The sequence below is a fragment of the Hyposmocoma kahamanoa genome, unplaced genomic scaffold (assembly GCF_003589595.1).
Source record: "Hyposmocoma kahamanoa isolate Upper Pololo Valley unplaced genomic scaffold, ASM358959v1 64, whole genome shotgun sequence".
Taxonomy (NCBI): Eukaryota; Metazoa; Arthropoda; class Insecta; order Lepidoptera; family Cosmopterigidae; genus Hyposmocoma; species Hyposmocoma kahamanoa.
The window spans coordinates 9,698,020-9,717,481 of NW_020653852.1; the positions used below are offsets into that span (position 1 = coordinate 9,698,020).

Sequence of the window (19,462 nt, forward strand, 5' to 3'; positions counted from 1 at the left end):
CGGTGTTGCGTTTCATAACTCTGCACTCAGCTGTTTGCTCGGAAGATTAGACTATAAAATAGAGGCTTTGAAGGTATACTCCACCGGAGATTCGATCAACGAGCTTGTTTGTTCACTATGCAGCAAACCCAAATTCATTTCACAACTTTGATGGTGTTAGCCGTACCTGAAAGCCATTACGAACAATATGCAGATTCAGGATGGCACGTGTTATTTATATGTGCTACGAATACACAAACTGCTACTGTACTGTAGCTACGATAAAAGATGATTATAGCGGTTTCTATGTCCAGTCAATATTATGAAATGCCCTGTCCAATCAAGCAAAGTGTGTACACATTATGGTCTTTTGTTCTGTCTTGCTTTTCGTAACACGGCGAGGTTCTGGCCAGTTTTGCAAACACAAATACTGACTTCCCTGGTTTTATTACAGCTTAGAGGATATTAGATACTGGTTCCGTGTTTAGTGTCGTTAAAGCTTTAAAGCGGGCGCAATTAATTCCATGAAAAACGTGCTCAGCATAATCTCGAGAATAATCGCCGCATTTTCATACAATGTTTGTGCCGTCGAGTACTAACTTTGAATACACCTGAACTTTGATACTTTTGCATCTGCTAGTAGATTTAAGTCTTATATGCTTCATAATGTATTGTCGTAGGTTTCTTTTCTTTATTTGTCTTTTGGCATTTTGTACTAACAAGTTCTTATTACCTGAAGCATTGCACTCTATTAATTTGTTTCGCGTGTCAACTGTTCGTATGCTCTTAACCGCCTCCAATATAAAACGATGTAAGGAGTCAATGGACTCTACCTGAAGAAGAGAAAAAGCAAAATTGGAAGAATCAAATTCCTTCCTAAATATTTCAATAGCGCAAAACAACAATAAGCACAAAGGTGTCCCAAATGCGATGCTTTTTGCATCAGTCCACGGCTGTTTGTACCGATATGGTTTGTTCTTTGATGCGACATCTACCAAATTGCCGAACTTATTAGTCGTAGAATATTTATTTTGAACACGTGATTAACATCATAAATAATGTGGAATTTATTGAAATTTTATTTATAATAATAATAATAACGCACACTCAACATAGCCCCGCACTAGGGAAACCCTGTGTCGCGGGTGCCATGGACACACACATAGACAACCACAAATTACACCCAAACTCACGAGAGAAATAAATGTAGGCCATACAAATGTTTCTCCCGGCCCGGGAATCGAACCCGGGGACCTCTGCGTGGCAGTCCGGTATGGTAACCGTTCGGCCACGGAGGCAGTTAAATTGTTATTTATTATTGCAGTTATTATATTATATATAGTTATTGTTACAGTATTCTTTGTTTTTTAATTTAATTTACGTTTATACGTGAACAAAACTGTTTCGTTCTAATAAACTTTAAATGCACTTGAAATTCAATCTATCTTGCTAGTTTCTCTACCCTTAAAAATTCCCGGGATGAACTTATCTTTTAAGATTCGATGTATTCGATCAGTGTGACTGTGGGGCGAGCATTCGGCAATTTTAACTCGGAAGACTGTCTGGAGGGATCCTTTGTTGCGGGGCGCGTGCGAGGGCGGCAGCTGCGCGGCAGGTGCGCGCGCAGCCGCCGGATGCCGCACAAAAACCCTGTGCCACGCACCTGGGCGCCCGCGCACCGCCCTGCCTGCACGTTGCCTGCCTTACCTCTTGCACAATGCCAGTGCTGTCTTGCTGCTTAAATAGACGCACAGCATATGGCCAGCTCGACGGCTTTTGATTACCTGCGCTTCCCTTGCTGAACTGAACCATTGCGTTATGTTGATTAATATCACCTCATTGGCTTACTTACTACAAAACCGTAAATCTTTGGTTGCGTTTCTTGTCTGGCAACCTTTCACTTTTATGACCCTATAATCTCTGAATCTTTATTACCCGTAATTTAAAAAAATTCGTTGAAAACACCTAAGACGTGAATATGCGTTTTCTTCTAAAATAATATTATTTCCTACCGCACTCTCGTACCATACGATGCGTCGCTTGCACTCTGACAAGTCGATAGTGGTTCAAATAGTAGAATTTTCGCTTTATCTTTCAAAGCAATTTTTTTTCCTCTACGTGTTGTACAGTTTTGCCGTAATTTTATATTTCTGGAGTAAAGTGGTAGATTTTTATTTAAAAACTAACTGTTCTAAGACTTCTTCAGTAAAAGTTTGCAAACGTAAACTCTGAGTTGAAGGGTTCAACAGAGTGGAAAATGTTACAAGGTTTGTTAGCGGTTGTTCAGGACGGGGTTTCATCGGAAACACGGCGCCTGACTCGAATTACCGACTGCACGTGACGCGGGGAACTTGAAAAAAAAAGTTTTTTTATCCTTCCCCCCACATCCTTAATAGATTGATTGGGCAAAAAATAGAGCGGATACTTAAATGAACGAAAGTAATTTAATCACATTGTTGTCATTCTTTTCCATATCCGCCCATGCACATAATGAACCTTTATTGTAAGAAATTAAAAAGAAACGCGCATCACTTTGATACTGTTCCTTTCATAAGTATAATGATACACTTTAAACTTTCGCGTTGCATTATACTAACATTACAGACGGGGGTAAAAGCAATGAAACTGGGATAATAGATGAGTGTGCAAATACTTATTAAATTGTTGCATAATGATACTGTGAAGATGGTTGAATCTCGATGCTGTGAAATACCATTTCCCTTTACCGTGTTCGCTATATTAACACTAGTTGGTCATTACGACCACCCTAACGTTTAGTCGTGGGAGGAAAGCCCTAGCTGTAATTGGAACCGCCGTCGCATATGTCGAGGTAATTACGCGGCGACAAAAGGCCGTGGTTCGCGGTGACATAACCTATAGCCACGCCGCTTCCGCTTCCTATCGGCAGCAGTATGGCTTCCATAGAATACGTCGAGCACTTGACCTGACACTGTTTTATTAACTAGCTTGTTTAAAATATCGTTTCTTGTAAGTAGAACAACATTTATTGTTGCCGAATTCCTATTTATAAACTGAAAAAACACATACAAATTTATCGTGTTCGTATTCATGAAAACTCGTGGTTAACGTTCACCCGAAATTCTATTAAGGTCTTACCGGATTGGTGGAACATTGCATTCCAGAAATATTTTTTTTTATTGTGCTTTGTTATTTTGAAAAATGCGTTCAGCGATGTGAACAGCAATCTATTCTGCAAAGTTCACCTTAAAACTAGGGAGCTTTATTGAACAAAGTTTCAGTCTATTGTTCCAGTTCGAATAAAAATGCTCATTTAGAATTTATTACCAGAAAATTCTCCCCGTACGTTTTTCACTGAGATAAAGCAAAGCGTTGAATATCGATTCCGATGAAACGAAAAATGGAAATTTATTTATTACAGAGATGAGAGACCAGCCGTGACAACAGTGATATGCCACAAAGGCAACGCAATAGTGCAGATCGCATAATCGCAACGAAATTTTACCATTTACAAAATACTTTTTTCAAAGCATTTCTGCAAAGTTATAGTTATAGTCGGTATTATATTATATTGTTTTTTCTTCCGCGGTCACAAGACAAAAAAAACAATGGAAGTGCCTTATGCCGCGATTACTATCAGAACCGCTGTCGTCAAAACGAACGTTATATCGATCAATTAAGTTTAAAATTAACAAAACACTTTTGAAGCATTTTTTCCCTAAACTTTTTGTTCGCTACTACGGTGGAAAATTCGAGACGTTTACTTAGTTCTCCAAAAGATAAAACTTGACCATATTGCTCTGGGATGACGTTAACTTTCGTTTGTTACAGTACAAAAAATCAAGTCGATAAAAAGAAAATTGAAAATTTATTAAGATAAGACTTACCAATGATATGAAATGCCACGACGGGTAATATTTTTGGTGCGGGCTATCATTTTTGCACTCCAAAACAGCACAATAAGGCATTTTCCTACGATTTTAGAGAATTTGCGCGAAAGAATTGACGCAACCATACCGTACAAAACGGAAATAGCGGACAGCTCAAGTAGGCCTAACTAGGTATTTAGCACGCGTTTGACGCTAACTAACCACTTTTACTGTATTTATTGTTCTGTGAATATTACAGATTAAAATTATCTTACTTAACCGCTGTGAATGGTCAATTGGATTTTTTCTACTAAAGTTCTTTAAGTGTAAAAAGTCAATTTTAAAAACAGTTACGACCATTTTCAAAATATCGCTATTTTTAGACATTTACGACAAAACCTGTCGATAGCATTATCCACGTGAAAGTAAACTACTGTCTACATCTTAAACGTCAAACAACTCTAGCGTGATGCTTCTGATTTATTCTAGCAATATACCACAAAAGAGACCGCGGGGTCGATTCACTACTGTCAATTTTCTTGGGAACTACGCGGTGCATTACGTCTCATGATCTAGTACATGATTTCTTCCTACAGTATTATACAAATGTGTAATTTTGATGTATACGAAATATTACGACAATTTTGAAGTTAAGTACAACTACTCAAAAAATAAGAATTATTCCGCGATTAAAATGTTTCTTTACTAGTGCATCGTTTCCATTGTAAAATTTGGCGCCCGATGCGGGACTGTAACATGCACAGTTGAAATGATATACCAACATTGTATAAATAGAACATCCAATATCTCACAGAGCTGTTACCTGATAAAATATACTATTTTGACGTACACACGTACGTACATACATTATACTTTCAATTTTGAAAGGTACGACTTGCGAAACCGTCATTTCATCGTATTGTGTGTGAGACTTACCACGCACTACTGAAACAATGTATACATAACAAGCAATATATTTGTAAGTATGATGACCTCCTGTACCTAAACATAATAAGATAATAAGTTTGATGTACACATTGCCAGAAGTCCGTTAGTCGAGTGGCAAAACTACGGCACATTTTGATTGATGGTTTGCGTAGTGGGTGTAGGCGTGGCGCGTGCCGGAGCCCCCGCAAGTGCAGGCAGGTGTGCCAACTGCCGGCTGGCTCCCGACCCATTCCGCTACCGACCACCCTGGAAGGCGGACGTCCACGCGCCGGGAATTCTGAATTTAGAATTTTCTCGGTTGATATAAGAATTAGATATTAGTTGAGTCTAGACTTCGGCATACGTTTCCTGTTTTTTGCAAATTTTTGGAGTGGTTTTAATTGTAGTTGAAAATGATACAGCGACAGTTGCATTTTTTTTCTTTGTATGCTGACAATAGGTTTGGTTCGGTTTCTGAGTTCAGTGACTGTATTGCTGAGTTTCTAAGTGCTTGTGCTTGTAGTTTAAAAATGGAATTTGAAGTATTTATAGGTAAGTGAATAAATCGTTAATTTTTAAGTTATTTTTTGAAGTGTATTTTGTATTTATACCGAAATAAGATTTCACAATTCGATTTCAATATGATTTTACAAATCAATTACGGTGTCGACTTTTTGTTCTTTAATATCTTTGCCAGTCTTAAATGTTTTTTTTTGGTAGCTTGAAATATTGTTGACTTACTGCTATGCAACAGCCTCTCTCATGGACTTCCAATTCTCTCTATCTGCATTCTTCTTTCACACTTTTTTAATAATTCAATAATTTAATTTTCATAAATTTATTTATTCGTTTTTATAGAGTTATCTAACTCCATAAAAACGAATTATAAAAAATCTGTAAAAAGTCTAATTTATTGTTACTGTGATTTTTAAATCGTGCTCTTGCAGCCAAATGAAACTGTTGTTAATGGATCATAAAGTATGTCTTTCTATTTAATACAGTAAATACATCGGCAAAAGTTGCAAGTTATGAAAATTGAGGTTTAAATAATCCGGTGTACGATATTTACCATTAATTAATGTACGAAGATAGAAGAACTTTTGACATCCTAAGTAATCAGTTTTTCTAAACTTTTACTTTAACTGAAAGAAATATTTTTGAAAAATTAGTATTCATTCGTGTGTTTGCTTTGTCTCGTCGTAGTTTGCCTTTTGTAGTGGTATCGCTTCGTGGTTAAGTCAACGCAAGAATTGTTTAAAAAATTGTATAGCAATCGAAATATTTATTGCATTGAATATCCTGATGATATCACTATCATGACATTCATATTTTTTTGTGTAAATACTCCACTAATTTGTTATTATTATTGATGCAAACATCGAACAAACAAAGAGAAAATACTCGATTCTACTGGACTCGAACCAATGTTTGTTGCCTCATCGTTGTGGCTTTGTAGAGCAATCGGTTTTTGGTACTGCACGAAAATTGTTCGGTGTTGATTTACTTTTAAATCAATTCCAAGGCACATATAACCCTCAACGTCGGTAATAGCAAAATTTTTAAAATCTAATAATAAGATAATGTCATTGTAATATTAACATACATATTATAATGTATATCTTTCATAGGATAAATGTTCAGATGTCTCGGCCACGTCGAGGAAAGAGTTGCCAGAAAAGAAGTTCAATAATCGATAGTGTGTTCACGTTAGCATTGTCTAGTGTCGGTCTGGTGTCAGTGTCCTGGCTGCGGTGTTTGTGTCTGCGGGCCACGTGCGCGGGTCGATGACGGCGCGCGTGCGCCTAGCGCTTTTGTAACTGTCAACTTCAATTTAAATAGATAGTGATGTTTGGTATGCGTCGAATAATGTCGAGATTTGGAGTAGCGATTGCTTTGTGTATTAAATACCTGCCTAATTCAAATCACACTTTTAAACACGTGTTTATGAAAAGATTCGGAAAACGGCTATTTTAAAATAATTAAGTATCGATAAAATAAATGGTTTGCGATCTCCTCACCTTAGTTTTCTTTAGTTGCAGAACAGAATTTAGTAATTAACCGATTTCAAAAAAAGGGAGGAGGTTCTCAATTCGACTGTTTTTGTTTTTTTTAACATTTGTGAACCGATTTCGATGGATTTTTTTTGTTGGAAAGAGGGTACCTCAGTAGTGGTGCCATTTCAATTTGAAGAAAATTTTCCACCTCTAAGGGTGGCATACTAGGGAATGAATCCGATTTCAAACACTTATGTTAACTGATTTCAGTAATACTTGACAAATTGATTTAATTGGTCGATTTTTTAGTACTTTGTGCTGAATCAATTTTACAAAAAATAATAAGTATTTAAGTGAGTATACACACTTACATTGTTTAAATTCAATATCTCGCTTGTTCTATTACAGAAAACGGGTGCGCGACTGAAGATATTCTCGAATCCAGCGCCGCAGAGCACGGAGCGTATAGTCCAACTGATTGGAAAAACGGATGCCGTCGCCGCCGGCGTAAGAGAGGTCTTGGACCTAGTTAGGCAGGTAAGATAAGTGATGTTTATCTGAGGATTTTTCAAAAACTTTTAGCTTGCTTAGGCATTAAAGACATTACTAAGTACGCATATTTAAAGAAATATTTGTTACGACTTTTATGATAACATAAACCTCCCAATCTTTTCAGGGTGGCATAGTTACCCTGTCTGTCCAAATTAATAATACTCTTAAAAAATTAAATTCCCTTATTCGATTCACATTTTCGTAATACATAAATACATTAAAAACTTTATAATAAATATATAATTTAACTTTGTACTTCCAGGTGCCAATAAAAGGCGCAATCCAGAATTACGATCCGCATAATTACGATGATTTCTATGCGGACGAGTACGGTGGCTTTGGTAGTGGGCCGAGTGGCCCGAGGGGAAGCACACCCCGCAGTGGACCACCAAGAGGAATGCCTCCGCCTATGGGGCCTAGGGGCCGAGGACCCCCACCACCTCGAGGTGGACCCCCAATGGGCAGAAATGGACCTCCCGGACCAAGAGGTTTCAACGACTTTGGCGGTCCAGGTCCTAGAGGGAACTTCAACGGACCGCCTCGCGGAGGGTTCGGGGGAGGAAACTTCGGTGGGGGCAACTTCGGCGGGGGACGATCCGGCGGCGTCGGCAACGGTGGTGGCGGCAATTTCGGCAACGATGGCGGCAGCCAACAAGAGAATTCTACGCAGGTTACCATTCCCAAAGATGTGAGTGACATTCTAGGTACAATTTTAGTTTATATCTCTACAACAATTTTTAAGATTAAAAATGACCACTACAGTACGTGGCCTTAAAAACTTAACAGAAAAGATCCATATCCACTTTCCAAACAGACGTTTCATACAATGCGAATTTTTAGGATACATTTCATTATTCTTTCCATTGTATTTTTTACAATTCACATGTAATATTCTATGTATATCAAACATATGAAACCCAGAAGTAGAAGAAGAGTAGCAATGTATGGAGACATATAAAGCAACAACTTAATTAGCGTGATTTGCTTTGTTTGTAGTTGGCGGGCGCGATAATCGGTAAGGCCGGTTCCCGCATCCGCAAGATTCGCGCAGAGAGTGGCGCAGGGATCGAGATCGCCGAACCTCTGCCCGGCTCCTCCGACCGCATCATCACCATCACCGGTACCCCGCAGCGCATTCAAATGGCCCAGTACCTGTTGCAGCAAAGGTGACATGCTCTTACTTATCTTACTGCATATTAACCCCATAACTTGTGGTATAAGTACGCGGACATCATGTACCACGTACTTCAGTACCACGCCTATACTAAAAGCGCGTTTTGTTTGACATTAATATCGCTAGTACTGCTCAACACAAATCAAGACATCATTACGTATCTATTTTGTTAATTCAAAGCAACATTTCCTACTTACTATGAATATGAGCCCAGTGTTGAACGTCATATGCGTTATCCTTATTCATTCCATGTAAACTTTCAAATTGTTAAATTATGTGAAACGTGTACAGTCCATTATTATTTGCCTTATCTTATCACCACAACTTTGCACAACGAAATAATTTATATAACTTTGGTTGCGGAACCCATTTTTCGTTCTTTATTATAATACAGCTACTATAGACAAAATATAAAGAATTCTGCTAGAGTTATACGAATTCAACCTGCCTCTTTTGGCAAATTGAATTGAATGGAAATTTTGACTGATTACTTGTTACATATAATGATGTCAAACGTATTTCGCCTATACATTTTCGTAACTAATATTGTTACGAACTTTATATTTTGTCTTAGTGATTCTAATCGATGGAAACGCTTCTTTACACTAAATCCTGACATATGCAACTCCATCGCGTTTTGAATAGTATGTTACTTTATAACCTTCAAATCTATATCATGTACATGGCGATTTAAGTTGGATGCTTCCTAGCTTTAATGTAAAATACCATAAGAATTCATTTTAATGACCTTGTCTTTTAACGTCTTAAACTAATTTATGATAAAATTTCATAGTCGTGGTCGAATATTATATTATAAATCCAATCACTTGTCATTGTTATTACATAGAATACAGTAAAGAATACGAAAATGTAATTTCGCTAATACAGGCTGGATGGTTGTTGTTACCAGTTTAAGAACATAAGACTTCTGTTTATTTGATTGTAGAAAGTTACTAACACGATATTATTTCGATAGAATGTTTGAAGAATTTCCTGCATTGGCCAAACAGAACTAAGATTTAGTTAAATACACGTCGTTATCTCCAGGTAAAAGAACTATATTTTTATGTAGACTGGAGTTTTATATGGCCTTCTTAATGTACGATAGATAAACTACATTTCAAACAGTTACTCTAGTTATTTATATATTGGTATAACGTAGTTAATGTACAGGGTGTTAGTAAACTCTTGAGCAGAAATTTAAATGGTCACCGCCATATAAAAAAATGTAATAAAACGGATTATCGAGATACCTTTAAAATTCTGCTGAAGTATCACCCTGTTGTAGTAACTTTTTCATTGTATTTAAATATTATTTTGTGGGTTTATTTGTTGTATATTCTATGGAAATCTCCATATGGAAATATTCAATATTGTGTAAAGTACATCATTACTATAATTACTTAGCTCGATTATTTAGGTCAAAATACCTTAGAATTCTTATCATACATTTACATGCATAATGTACTTACTCTGTACCACATTGATTCCTTCATTCAACAAACACAAAAAAAGTGTGTTCAACCTTTAACATTGATTCTACTACGTATAATTTTTGTATTACGAATACATACGCTTTTCTGTCTTTCAAAGGTGAATTAGATACATGTTTTTAACTTCTCATGAATTTGGAATTAAGCCGCGGATTTAAGTAGATTTCATAGATTTCTATTTTGAATAAAAATTAATATATCTGTGTATGTATTCGTCACATCACTAACCAATTTCATGTGACTAACAATGTTATTTACAACTAACAACTTTCTAGGTGTGCTCGTCGACTAACGGGGAGCCTTGCGTTGTATGGAAGACTAGTGATTTTGTTGTTTGATTTGTATAACAAGGAATCACTAATCTGCCTACAAAGCTATGGCACATTCTTCGATTGAAGATCGTGACTTCTGTTCTACTAACTCCTGTTATTTCTGCGTGTTTTCATAATACTAGTGTCTGTTTTAATTACTGTGTTTTACAGGGAAATTTCATTCTCAATGTTGTAGTATAACATAATGTATAATACTTTGTTTACCCTACCCTGCTTAAGATATCTTAATCGTAATTTATCGAAATTATTTTTAATACATTTATTTACTACTCAAAAACAGAAACGAGTTTTATCGATATTTGTTATATAGAGAGAGTTGTTTACACAATTAGTGAAACCTCACCTTAATTCATGGTACATACATTTTTTTAATTATTAGTATGTATTGTTCATGTACCGAATATTTTATGAAATCTCAAAAATTATTTATTTAATTTGATTCTCACTAAAATTATTCCATGCGTAATGCATTAATAATCTTCAGTATAATGATAATAGATGGAGTTTATAATTGATTTTAATTATTTTTCAGTGTGCACGAAAGTAACCCTAACCTCGGAGGAGGACGCGGGAACTTCTGATTCCAGAATTGTCGGTACGATAGTATAATGAATAGCTTTATTAAATCCACCGTATGTCGTCGGCACTCTTCTGTGAGCCTCGCTATAATGTTTGATCATTCAGAACCCTGTTAGAAATTATGACCTACAGTTACTTAAAAAATAAAAGATATTTAATTATGAAGTTCAAATAAATAAATATATATCATCTTTATATCGATATATAACACAAAAACTAGAAAAATACTATTAAGGTTTCTTTTATTATCCGATCACAAGATATAGATAAGAATGCATTTATCATTACATCGTATTAACTATAGAAGAGAATTTAACTAAGATTGTGTCAATGATTTTAACTGATAATTTGTTACATCGATAGTATATTTAAGTGAATAGAAAATAGTAATGAAATAAAAGTTTATTTTATGAATATTGCGTTTCATTTTTTTACTAAGAATTCTTAAGTAACTTGTATCTATTTTTAATCAAACACCCTTTACATGATAAGGAGGAAAAAATCCCATTGTACTAGAAAATAGGGTACTACAACAGTTTCCGTTCGGCGTGCCTATTGCTGCGTGACCACAATCACTGAGAACTTTAGTTTCGATTAGTCAGGTGTAAATTTCATTTAGATGGTTCGTGGTATTCATAAAAAACAACGTCCATTAGAATCGGGGGAAATGTAGTAAGCTACATTCTGAGGGATTTATGAAACCTAGATTTAGACGTTGCACCGTTTTCAATTATTCCGGCGACACCATTTTTCAGAGTCGAGAACGGCAACTCCTGGCTTAAATCTGATTGCACACAGAAAATCGAATTAGTCCGTGTTCTAGTCGCATAATGACACAATTAGTTGCTCCTTAGGTCAAACGATCGGATATAAAAATAATACAAATTATGAAAAATGTGTACAAGGAAGGTTACCATTCCAATTGTTCCCTGTGACTCAAAGACTTCATATTTGTGGTTGTTTTGTTATTTCCAACATTTTAAATATTGTTTTTACCGTATTTGTCACACCGAACCGTTCAATTAATTTCGTTTCGTCGCTAATTTGCTTATGTTAAATACTACAAATTGTTAAAACATTCAAGTATCACGTTAAAAAAAAATTAACAAAGGCTGGTCAGATGCAAAATAACTGTATTGGGCTGCTAGGCTATTTTTACTAGGTTGAGATAACAAATCTTTTATATCGTCAGAACGAAGGTGCGACTAATTCTAAAACCGAATTCACGACTTTCTGGGATAAATCAGATCTGTGCAAGGAGCTGTGGCTTGCGAGATTGTAAAATGATGCCGCCAGATTTAAGCTAATTATAGCGTGGACTGTAAAATAATGGTCACACTGGAAAAAGGTACGCGGCCTTATTTTACTACCTACTACAGAACCAGATCTTAAGTGTTAGAGGAGCATTTAACCAGCATGGTTGGTCTCTACGTTCTGCTGCCCCCGAGCAAAACCTAGTAAGGGTCAAATTTTTCGAAAAATTTCTAACGGAACCCTACTTCCTGATTAATTAATTAATAACTCACCAAATTGCAGTGACGGCCACTTCAAAATCCTACAATTTACCAGATATTTACAAACATTAATACCTGGTAAGGCACATCTGGTCTGCTTCACGACCAGTCAAAAACCTAGTGAGTCACTTTGACTAATTCAAAATATAGTAAGTATAGGCGACTTGCTAGGTTTTAAAATGGTTAAAACGCCACTGGGTATTAGAATTGGCAAATGGTGTGCAGGAGATGTGACGCCGGGAGGGACCTAAAGCTGCAGGGGTAGCCCGATAGGACGCGACTTGCGCGAGAGCGACATAATATGCGAGAATGTCGCGATGTCGCTCCCGCGGAAGACGCGTATATGTATATATATTGTTTTGTAAAACAGTAGTTTTACAAAACAATATATATACAGAGTGGAAAAAATCAATCAGACATGAAGGGGAACTGCTTTAAATGCATATGATAGTTAATTTGACTTAAATGAAACATTCTTTTATTTTTCTTAATATGAATTATTGTATTCACAAATTAGTTGAAGTTTGCCTGAGAATGTAGTACTAATCCACAGGATCAATGATAAGGATAAAATTTCTCCAATAAACATTGGGTCGTACAATTAAAGATGTCCATGAAAAATTTTTAGTACGTAACAACTGTAATTTTATAAACGTTATTACTTAGCGCGCGTTCCCATTATGTCGTAACATTTTATTTATCGTTGAACGATTGTCGCGTATAGCTTGTTCCCATATCACGAATATATGTCTTGACTGTATCGTGGACATTTATTTTATCGTTGAACAACTGTCGTGTCTAACTGTTCCCACTAGATCGTGACGACAATTTATCGGTTCACGGCAGCCGCCTTGTCATTTGCACGACAGAATCGTTTGAAGCTGCGATAATCTGTCGTCACATTTTTATCGTGACTTTTTATTTATCGTCTGACGGCTGTCGTTCTAGCTCTTCCCATTGTCACGACAGTCTGTCGTCGTAAGGGCGCGTTCCCATTATGTCGTAACGTTTTATTTATCGTTGGACGACTGTCGCGTCTAGCCTGTTCCCACATCACGAATATCTGTCGTGGACATTTTTATCGTGACATTCTATTTATAGTTTCACGATTGTCGCCCTATCTCTTCCATTGTCACGACAGTCTGTCATCGTACGTCAAAAAAGTCAATCGTGTTGTTCTAAGTGTGAACAACTTCATTTCAATATTTGTATATTTAAATGAATTTGTTCGTTGTCACAGTCACAACTTGTGCCTATGTAACTTACGTCCAATATCAGTTGAAGGTTTTTGATATCTCTTATATTTACGGAATAACTGCCTGGGCACACTTAACGATTACACCCTGTATACTTGTAAAGTGCCACAAAGACGTTTAATGGTCATCAGTAGAGTATAAAAGTCTCCAATAAGATATACCTAGCTTTAATATTTGTCACAATGGCAGTTAACATGATAAAAATTAAAATTATTATCTTTAAATGTTATTAATAACTATAAGAAATTGAAAATTATAACCAACCAACAAAGTTTCTTTTTTACATATTCATAGAATACATAATTACATGTTTGCACATGTGGAATTGCTAGCACAGCAAGTACAAGACAGTTAGAATTATTTGTTTTTATATTAATATAATGACAAATAAAACATAAACACTTAGTACATATTTTATTGTAGAAATCACATAACGTACCCTTAATATATGATATACATACAAAATTGATTTACCAAAATACATTATTCAAATACATGAATCAATCTATTAATTTTTATGCACAGATGCCACCTCATGGTGTTCTGGGTTTTCTACAGTAAGTATAATATATACAATGGGTATCACAGCACCCACAATGAGCACAAAACCTAGTAAATGATACCACTTTAGTCCAAAATCTGCACCATGTGATGTTAACTCTTTAACTACCACAGCATCTAATGATTCTCTAAGCTTTTTATTTGGCAAGAGTTGAGTGTCTTCTGTGATTGCCTCAGACTGTTCTATATCTGTGTATGGAATCACAGCTGGAGCCAGCGTGCTGTTTAATACAACAGCATTGCAGTCTATAGCATAGTCGTCACTTGATTCAGTATTATTATTTGGTAAATTATGACTCTCGTTTTTCTCGTTTTGTGTATTGTTCATAAGCTCATGTATAGAAGATTGATTTTGTGGCAATGATGATGTTGTAGGTACAGGCTCTACAGTTTCTGATGGAGGTAATAGTTCAGTGAGTACAGAATAAGGTGTGACTGGAACTTTAATGGTCCGTCTCGCAAAGATTTCATTGTCTTTATGTATGTGATTGATTCTTTTCAATTCTGCTATCTGAAATGAAAACAAAAGTGAATTTATACAAAAAAATTGCATTTTTTACAGTGGCGGTCAGCATAGGAATTACACAGTTTGAACTTTTACACTTTTTTTTAAATGCAAATGATAGTTATTTTTAGTTTCTATTAATAATTTATCCAACCTGAACATCAATCAATCAGCTTTAAAAATATGTTTCAAATGCATGGATCTGAACACAATGCGACAAATTACTTCAATGAGACTAGACGAAAAAAAAAAAATTATCAGTTTTTGTTTTGAAACTCCTCAAGTAGTAAAACATGTTTATACTTAATAATTGTATAAATTTTACTTAGATTATACTTTATACAAGATAAGTATTTGTATTTCATATACATATTTCAGTTACAAGTATTTCAAATACTGCCCAGGCTTATGTACATCTAGGTATTTATTGTTTGAACAAAAAAAAAATGTTATCAAAGGTATAGGTTAGTATAACAGACATCATTCATCAAATTAATGAAACAGAATTACTATTTCCTCCTTCATAAGTATTACCAATGAAAGAACGAATCATTCACACGCACTTATGAAGGTCACATATAAAATTACGTTTCAAATAGTGAAAATTGATTGGGCAAAGCAAGATTAGGTGGGTAAAGCATCTTTTACATAGTTGTTTGACAAGAACATGATGTTTATAATGGTTGGGAAGAAAGGTACTCACAGAACAATAAAATCTTAACGCGATGGCCTGTAAAGTATCACCTTCCTGCACTTGTGCCTCAATGTAATGTTCCTGTGGCTTCATTTTGTGTAGCTGGATCTCGCCGTTTAGATCTCCGTCAGTCTTCTTGCTCATATTATAACTGATCAAGTCATCCCCGCCGTGCATGAGACGCGTCCTACGACACAAATATCTCCGATAGTACCTAACACGTAAACAATGTAGAAACTCTACTACGCGACTTCAACGTTTGCTACACTCACCTTTGTTTCATTTTCTAATACGACACTAATTCTAATGATATCTAGCATGACCTCGCTACAAACTCAAAAACTAGTTATGGTTGTTCTAAATAAGACTAATAATTAATAACGAAAATTACATTACAACAGCTGTTGGTCCAACTTTATTTGACAAAGAATTTTGACATTTCTGATGGCAATATAAAAATATATGTGACGTCACCAAGTGTCAAATCAATGCGCTTTATTGTGCGCAATAAATTTCTACATTATTGTTGCATTAATCCAAATGCTGTACTTATTTTGAGCCCTCCTAATTTTAAACTTGTGGAGGTGGACTGTTGGCCTGCAGCGCAAGAATGGATTGGACATTCCAAGCGTCGCCCTTTGCTGAAGCTGCCTGTGCCTATAGCCTCGCCAAGTCGCCACTTTTTTACTTCAGTTGTGAATTAGTTTTATGGTAGCCCATACCTATACAAAATGATGAAATAAAAGTTCTGAAAGACCAATGTTGATTTTCAGGAATTGTGCAAGTTTTTACAGCCGCCATCTTGTTTTCTTTTATGAGCCCTTTAGGTCCCACGGTCTTAGTCAGCCGTGACTGTAAAGGGCCTGTAACTACTTTAACAATCAATATATATTCCTACTATATCTTTTTAATTTGTGACAACAATCGCGAAATCCTATGAACGTTTCCAGAATAGTTTCAATGCTCAATGCTCAAGTCAGGACTTAAATATGATTTCAAGCACTGGAAATACGAGTCTAATGGCAAGGACTTGAGTACGATTTCTAGTGCTATAAATCATACTCAAGTCCTGAATTGAGCATTGAGTAGAGTCCTGGAATACGACCCTCGGAAATGGAAAATTAAAGCTATGGCAGCCATCTTGTTTGTGTAAATTACTTTGTAGCTTTCGTTACAATAATTTGGCAATGTGTATACATACCTCAGATGGTGCACAGACATCCAAGTGTTTCAGTTTTATGTAAACCGATTAGCGATATTTGATCAGCTTTTTGAATTTTCCACACTCACGTCATCTTGTATTTTATTCCGTACTTTGGTGCCAGTACCTACATATGCAACGGTGCCGGGATGTATAATGATACTTTTAAATAGTTTAAGAGAACTTGTTGCTATAGTTCCCAATTGTTTGAACATCAATGGCACAGGAGTGTCGTGTCTCTTTTACATTGCCATTCCCGTTTGCTGTCAACATAGTCGTAGGTGCGGTTGCTGATGCACTTCAATCTGAATCATTCCTCTTGCGTGCGTAATATTATTGGTGAATTTGTTGGCAACATTATTCAATAAAACCTTATATGTAGTCGAAATATTAACAGAACCACCAACAGTATACGTCATATAAATATTGAATGACATCAAATATCCATATGTTGGCCTATAATCGCTAATGATTGGTCCTATGGTTGTTCAACAGAGCAGTGGCTTGAAGAATACCCTTGAGTCTCCTTTGCGGTACGACTGTAGGTTGGTAGTACTATGTTCTTTACACTGTGGTAGTACCGAATGATCCAATGGAAAGACGATGATCCCAAGCATTGAGACAAGGAAGGCTAAGTAAAAAACAAACATTTTATAATCACGTTGTTTATAGTTTATTAACTTCGAGTATTTTACACAACAGTTACAGAACATAAATACCTTTGGTATTCCGCCGTAGATGTGGTAATAATTGCACGTAATTTTATTCCTCTACCTACATTATGTACAAAAAATACATTAAGTAAAAAAAATGATTCAATACGCTCACTAGGATTTAGGTAACATGAGTTATTATTATTATTATTATACAATAAGTTATGATTGTATGTGGATTATATTTTGTTATATTGAAGTACAGATTCAGCATAAGGCAGTATCAAACAAATACTGATAAATAATTACATTTATAACTTATTTGACTAAACTATTTAGGTAAAATAAATAAATCAACACAAATGACAATTACTATCAAACAAAATATCACAGAAATTATTTACTAAAGTTCAATAAAAATAAATTTATAACACCCAAAAATGCTTATTTTATAAAATACTAATTGTTAAATGTTAAATGCCGTTTTAAATGGCACTGTCAAGTGCTCATAAAATATAATTAAATCACGGTAAGTAAAAAAATAACTATATTATACAATAAGTGCATTAACGTAAGAGGCGCTTAAGTTTTAAAACACATAAATCAGAGGTATGTAAAATCGATTTAGAAAGACATCTATTCCATTATTATTTTATAAATATTGCAGTTGTTTTCCACACAAAGGTTGTTCAATCAAGAGCGCAGTTCCTATACAAGCGGCATATTTCAATCGTGTCAAGCTTGACGTGCTTAGGACCCTGTATAAAAAGGGCAAGATAACATATCTACGTATTTGTTACAAACACAGTACCAAATACAGAATAAATTATCTAATTTTTATTGAGCGGTGGTAAACACGCACTTTGCATAACTAATAATGACTTAAATTCTGTGTATAGCAGGTCATTAACCATCCTACACGTTGGAAAAGGGGTACATTCAATGTCAAAAAACTTATAAGGAACATAACACTATAATTTCTTAAATTACGAATAAATACCAGATTAACTCGAATAAATAATCAATATTTTGTATATTCAAATCTACAGTTTTACATAAATGGACTATTATTAAAGGGACATGTTCCGTAGCAAAATATTTACAGATCAATAAAAAATCTATACAGTACAATTTTGTGCCCAAAAATCTATTCTGTCTCTTTGAAGTGTATTTACTATAGGACTAGGTTTCAATAATAAATGAGGATGACATCGGCCACAGAGCAATATATTGGCCACTCATCGGTAACATACATTACTTATTATATAATACGCCCTACCTATTCTACTGCTTTGTGTTGGGAAAGCCGGTTAGGAAAGCCAGCGCAACCAGAGGCATGGCGTCTTGACAGTAGCAACCTCTCCTCAGTTACTGCTTATCGGAAATTTTTGTCATATTATAACTGATTCAGACGTACTATTTCGAAATGCTTTTCCACCGGCAAGGCGAGACGAGGCGATACGAGACGAGGATTGAAATTTGTATGGCAAAATTTCAATTCTCTCCTAGCGAATCTTCGGTGGAAATGGTCTGGATAACAAGGATAAGCGAGATGAGAATTGATTTCTTGGTGTAATATTGAACCGTATTGCTGCCTAGACAGAGTTTTTAATTCTGCAACGGAAACACGATTCACGCGATGGCCATTCTGCCCTCCTAGTCATAACTAATGCATTTACATTTCGGTAACTTTCGCGATATTGATATCTATAATTTTTTGTTTTACAAGAAAAAATGACAAATATGCCGATTTTGCTTAACAATAACACTGAAACTAAATAAGATATTTAAAAAAACTTCTTATAGGGGGTTGTAGATCTCGATTCGCTAATTCCAGATATGTCAATAACCCAATTTCGTTATTAAGTTACGTTTTTTATGATAAGGAAGTCACTATTAATATCAATCGCAAGATTATAGGATACGTACGTACGATTCAAGATTTTTAAAAAGACGACTTTTTTGCAAATAATTGCGGAGTGCCCTGCAGTCGAATTTTCAAAATTTATCAATCAAATACTTTATTTTATTGGTATTTTAATATTTTCATTTTACTATCCACCACCTCAGCGCGAGCTCCCGACGGCTATTAATGGCATTTTTTTATAATATCAAGTGACGGGAGGAACAAGTCGTGCGCCTGATGGTAAGCTTCAAGCCTCGCTCCTGTCTTCACCTTCACGCCTGTCCATAACAGTTG

General features: G+C 35.5%; 2 protein-coding genes across 6 annotated transcripts in view; one reads left to right on the forward strand and one right to left on the reverse strand.

Moving 5' to 3' along the window:
- The window catches only part of LOC113230822 (heterogeneous nuclear ribonucleoprotein K), a 35,995-nt gene extending 24,822 nt beyond the window's left edge, over positions 1-11,173 (forward strand). For 3 of the 4 annotated variants that reach the window (XM_026464917.1, XM_026464916.1, XM_026464918.1), the window contains exons 8-11: positions 7,157-7,285; positions 7,563-7,988; positions 8,297-8,466; positions 10,832-10,990. In XM_026464917.1, coding sequence (XP_026320702.1) covers positions 7,157-7,285; positions 7,563-7,988; positions 8,297-8,466; positions 10,832-10,880 — 774 coding nt within the window. In that variant the 3' untranslated portion in view covers positions 10,881-10,990. Of the gene's footprint in view, positions 1-7,156; positions 7,286-7,562; positions 7,989-8,296; positions 8,467-9,450; positions 9,522-10,831 lie in introns of all 4 variants that reach the window. The other variant, XM_026464919.1, reaches the window with a different exon arrangement.
- A 2,921-nt stretch (positions 11,174-14,094) lies between these two features.
- On the reverse strand, positions 14,095-16,775 carry LOC113231072 (lysM and putative peptidoglycan-binding domain-containing protein 3). 2 transcript variants are annotated; one of them, XM_026465239.1, is made up of 3 exons: positions 16,610-16,775; positions 15,418-15,595; positions 14,095-14,720 (listed from the first exon to the last, which is right to left on the reverse strand). In XM_026465239.1, exons 1-3 carry the CDS (start codon positions 16,627-16,629, stop codon positions 14,157-14,159), a joined length of 762 nt encoding a protein of 253 aa, XP_026321024.1. In that variant the 5' UTR covers positions 16,630-16,775; the 3' UTR covers positions 14,095-14,156. The 2 variants fall into 2 exon arrangements, with proteins under 2 accessions (XP_026321024.1, XP_026321025.1); XM_026465240.1 differs by lacking the exon at positions 16,610-16,775 and adding an exon at positions 15,681-15,819 and having other exon boundaries at positions 14,096-14,720.
- Positions 16,776-19,462: the final 2,687 nt, after the last annotated feature.

Coding starts and splice junctions, on each gene's coding strand:
- LOC113231072 (XM_026465239.1), bottom strand. CDS start 16,629: ATGTCTGTGCACCATCTGAG. Junction 15,596..16,609: donor ATGTCTGTGCACCATCTGAG/GTATGTATACAC, acceptor TTTGTGTCGTAG/GACGCGTCTCATGCACGGCG. Junction 14,721..15,417: donor CGTTAAGATTTTATTGTTCT/GTGAGTACCTTT, acceptor TTTTCATTTCAG/ATAGCAGAATTGAAAAGAAT.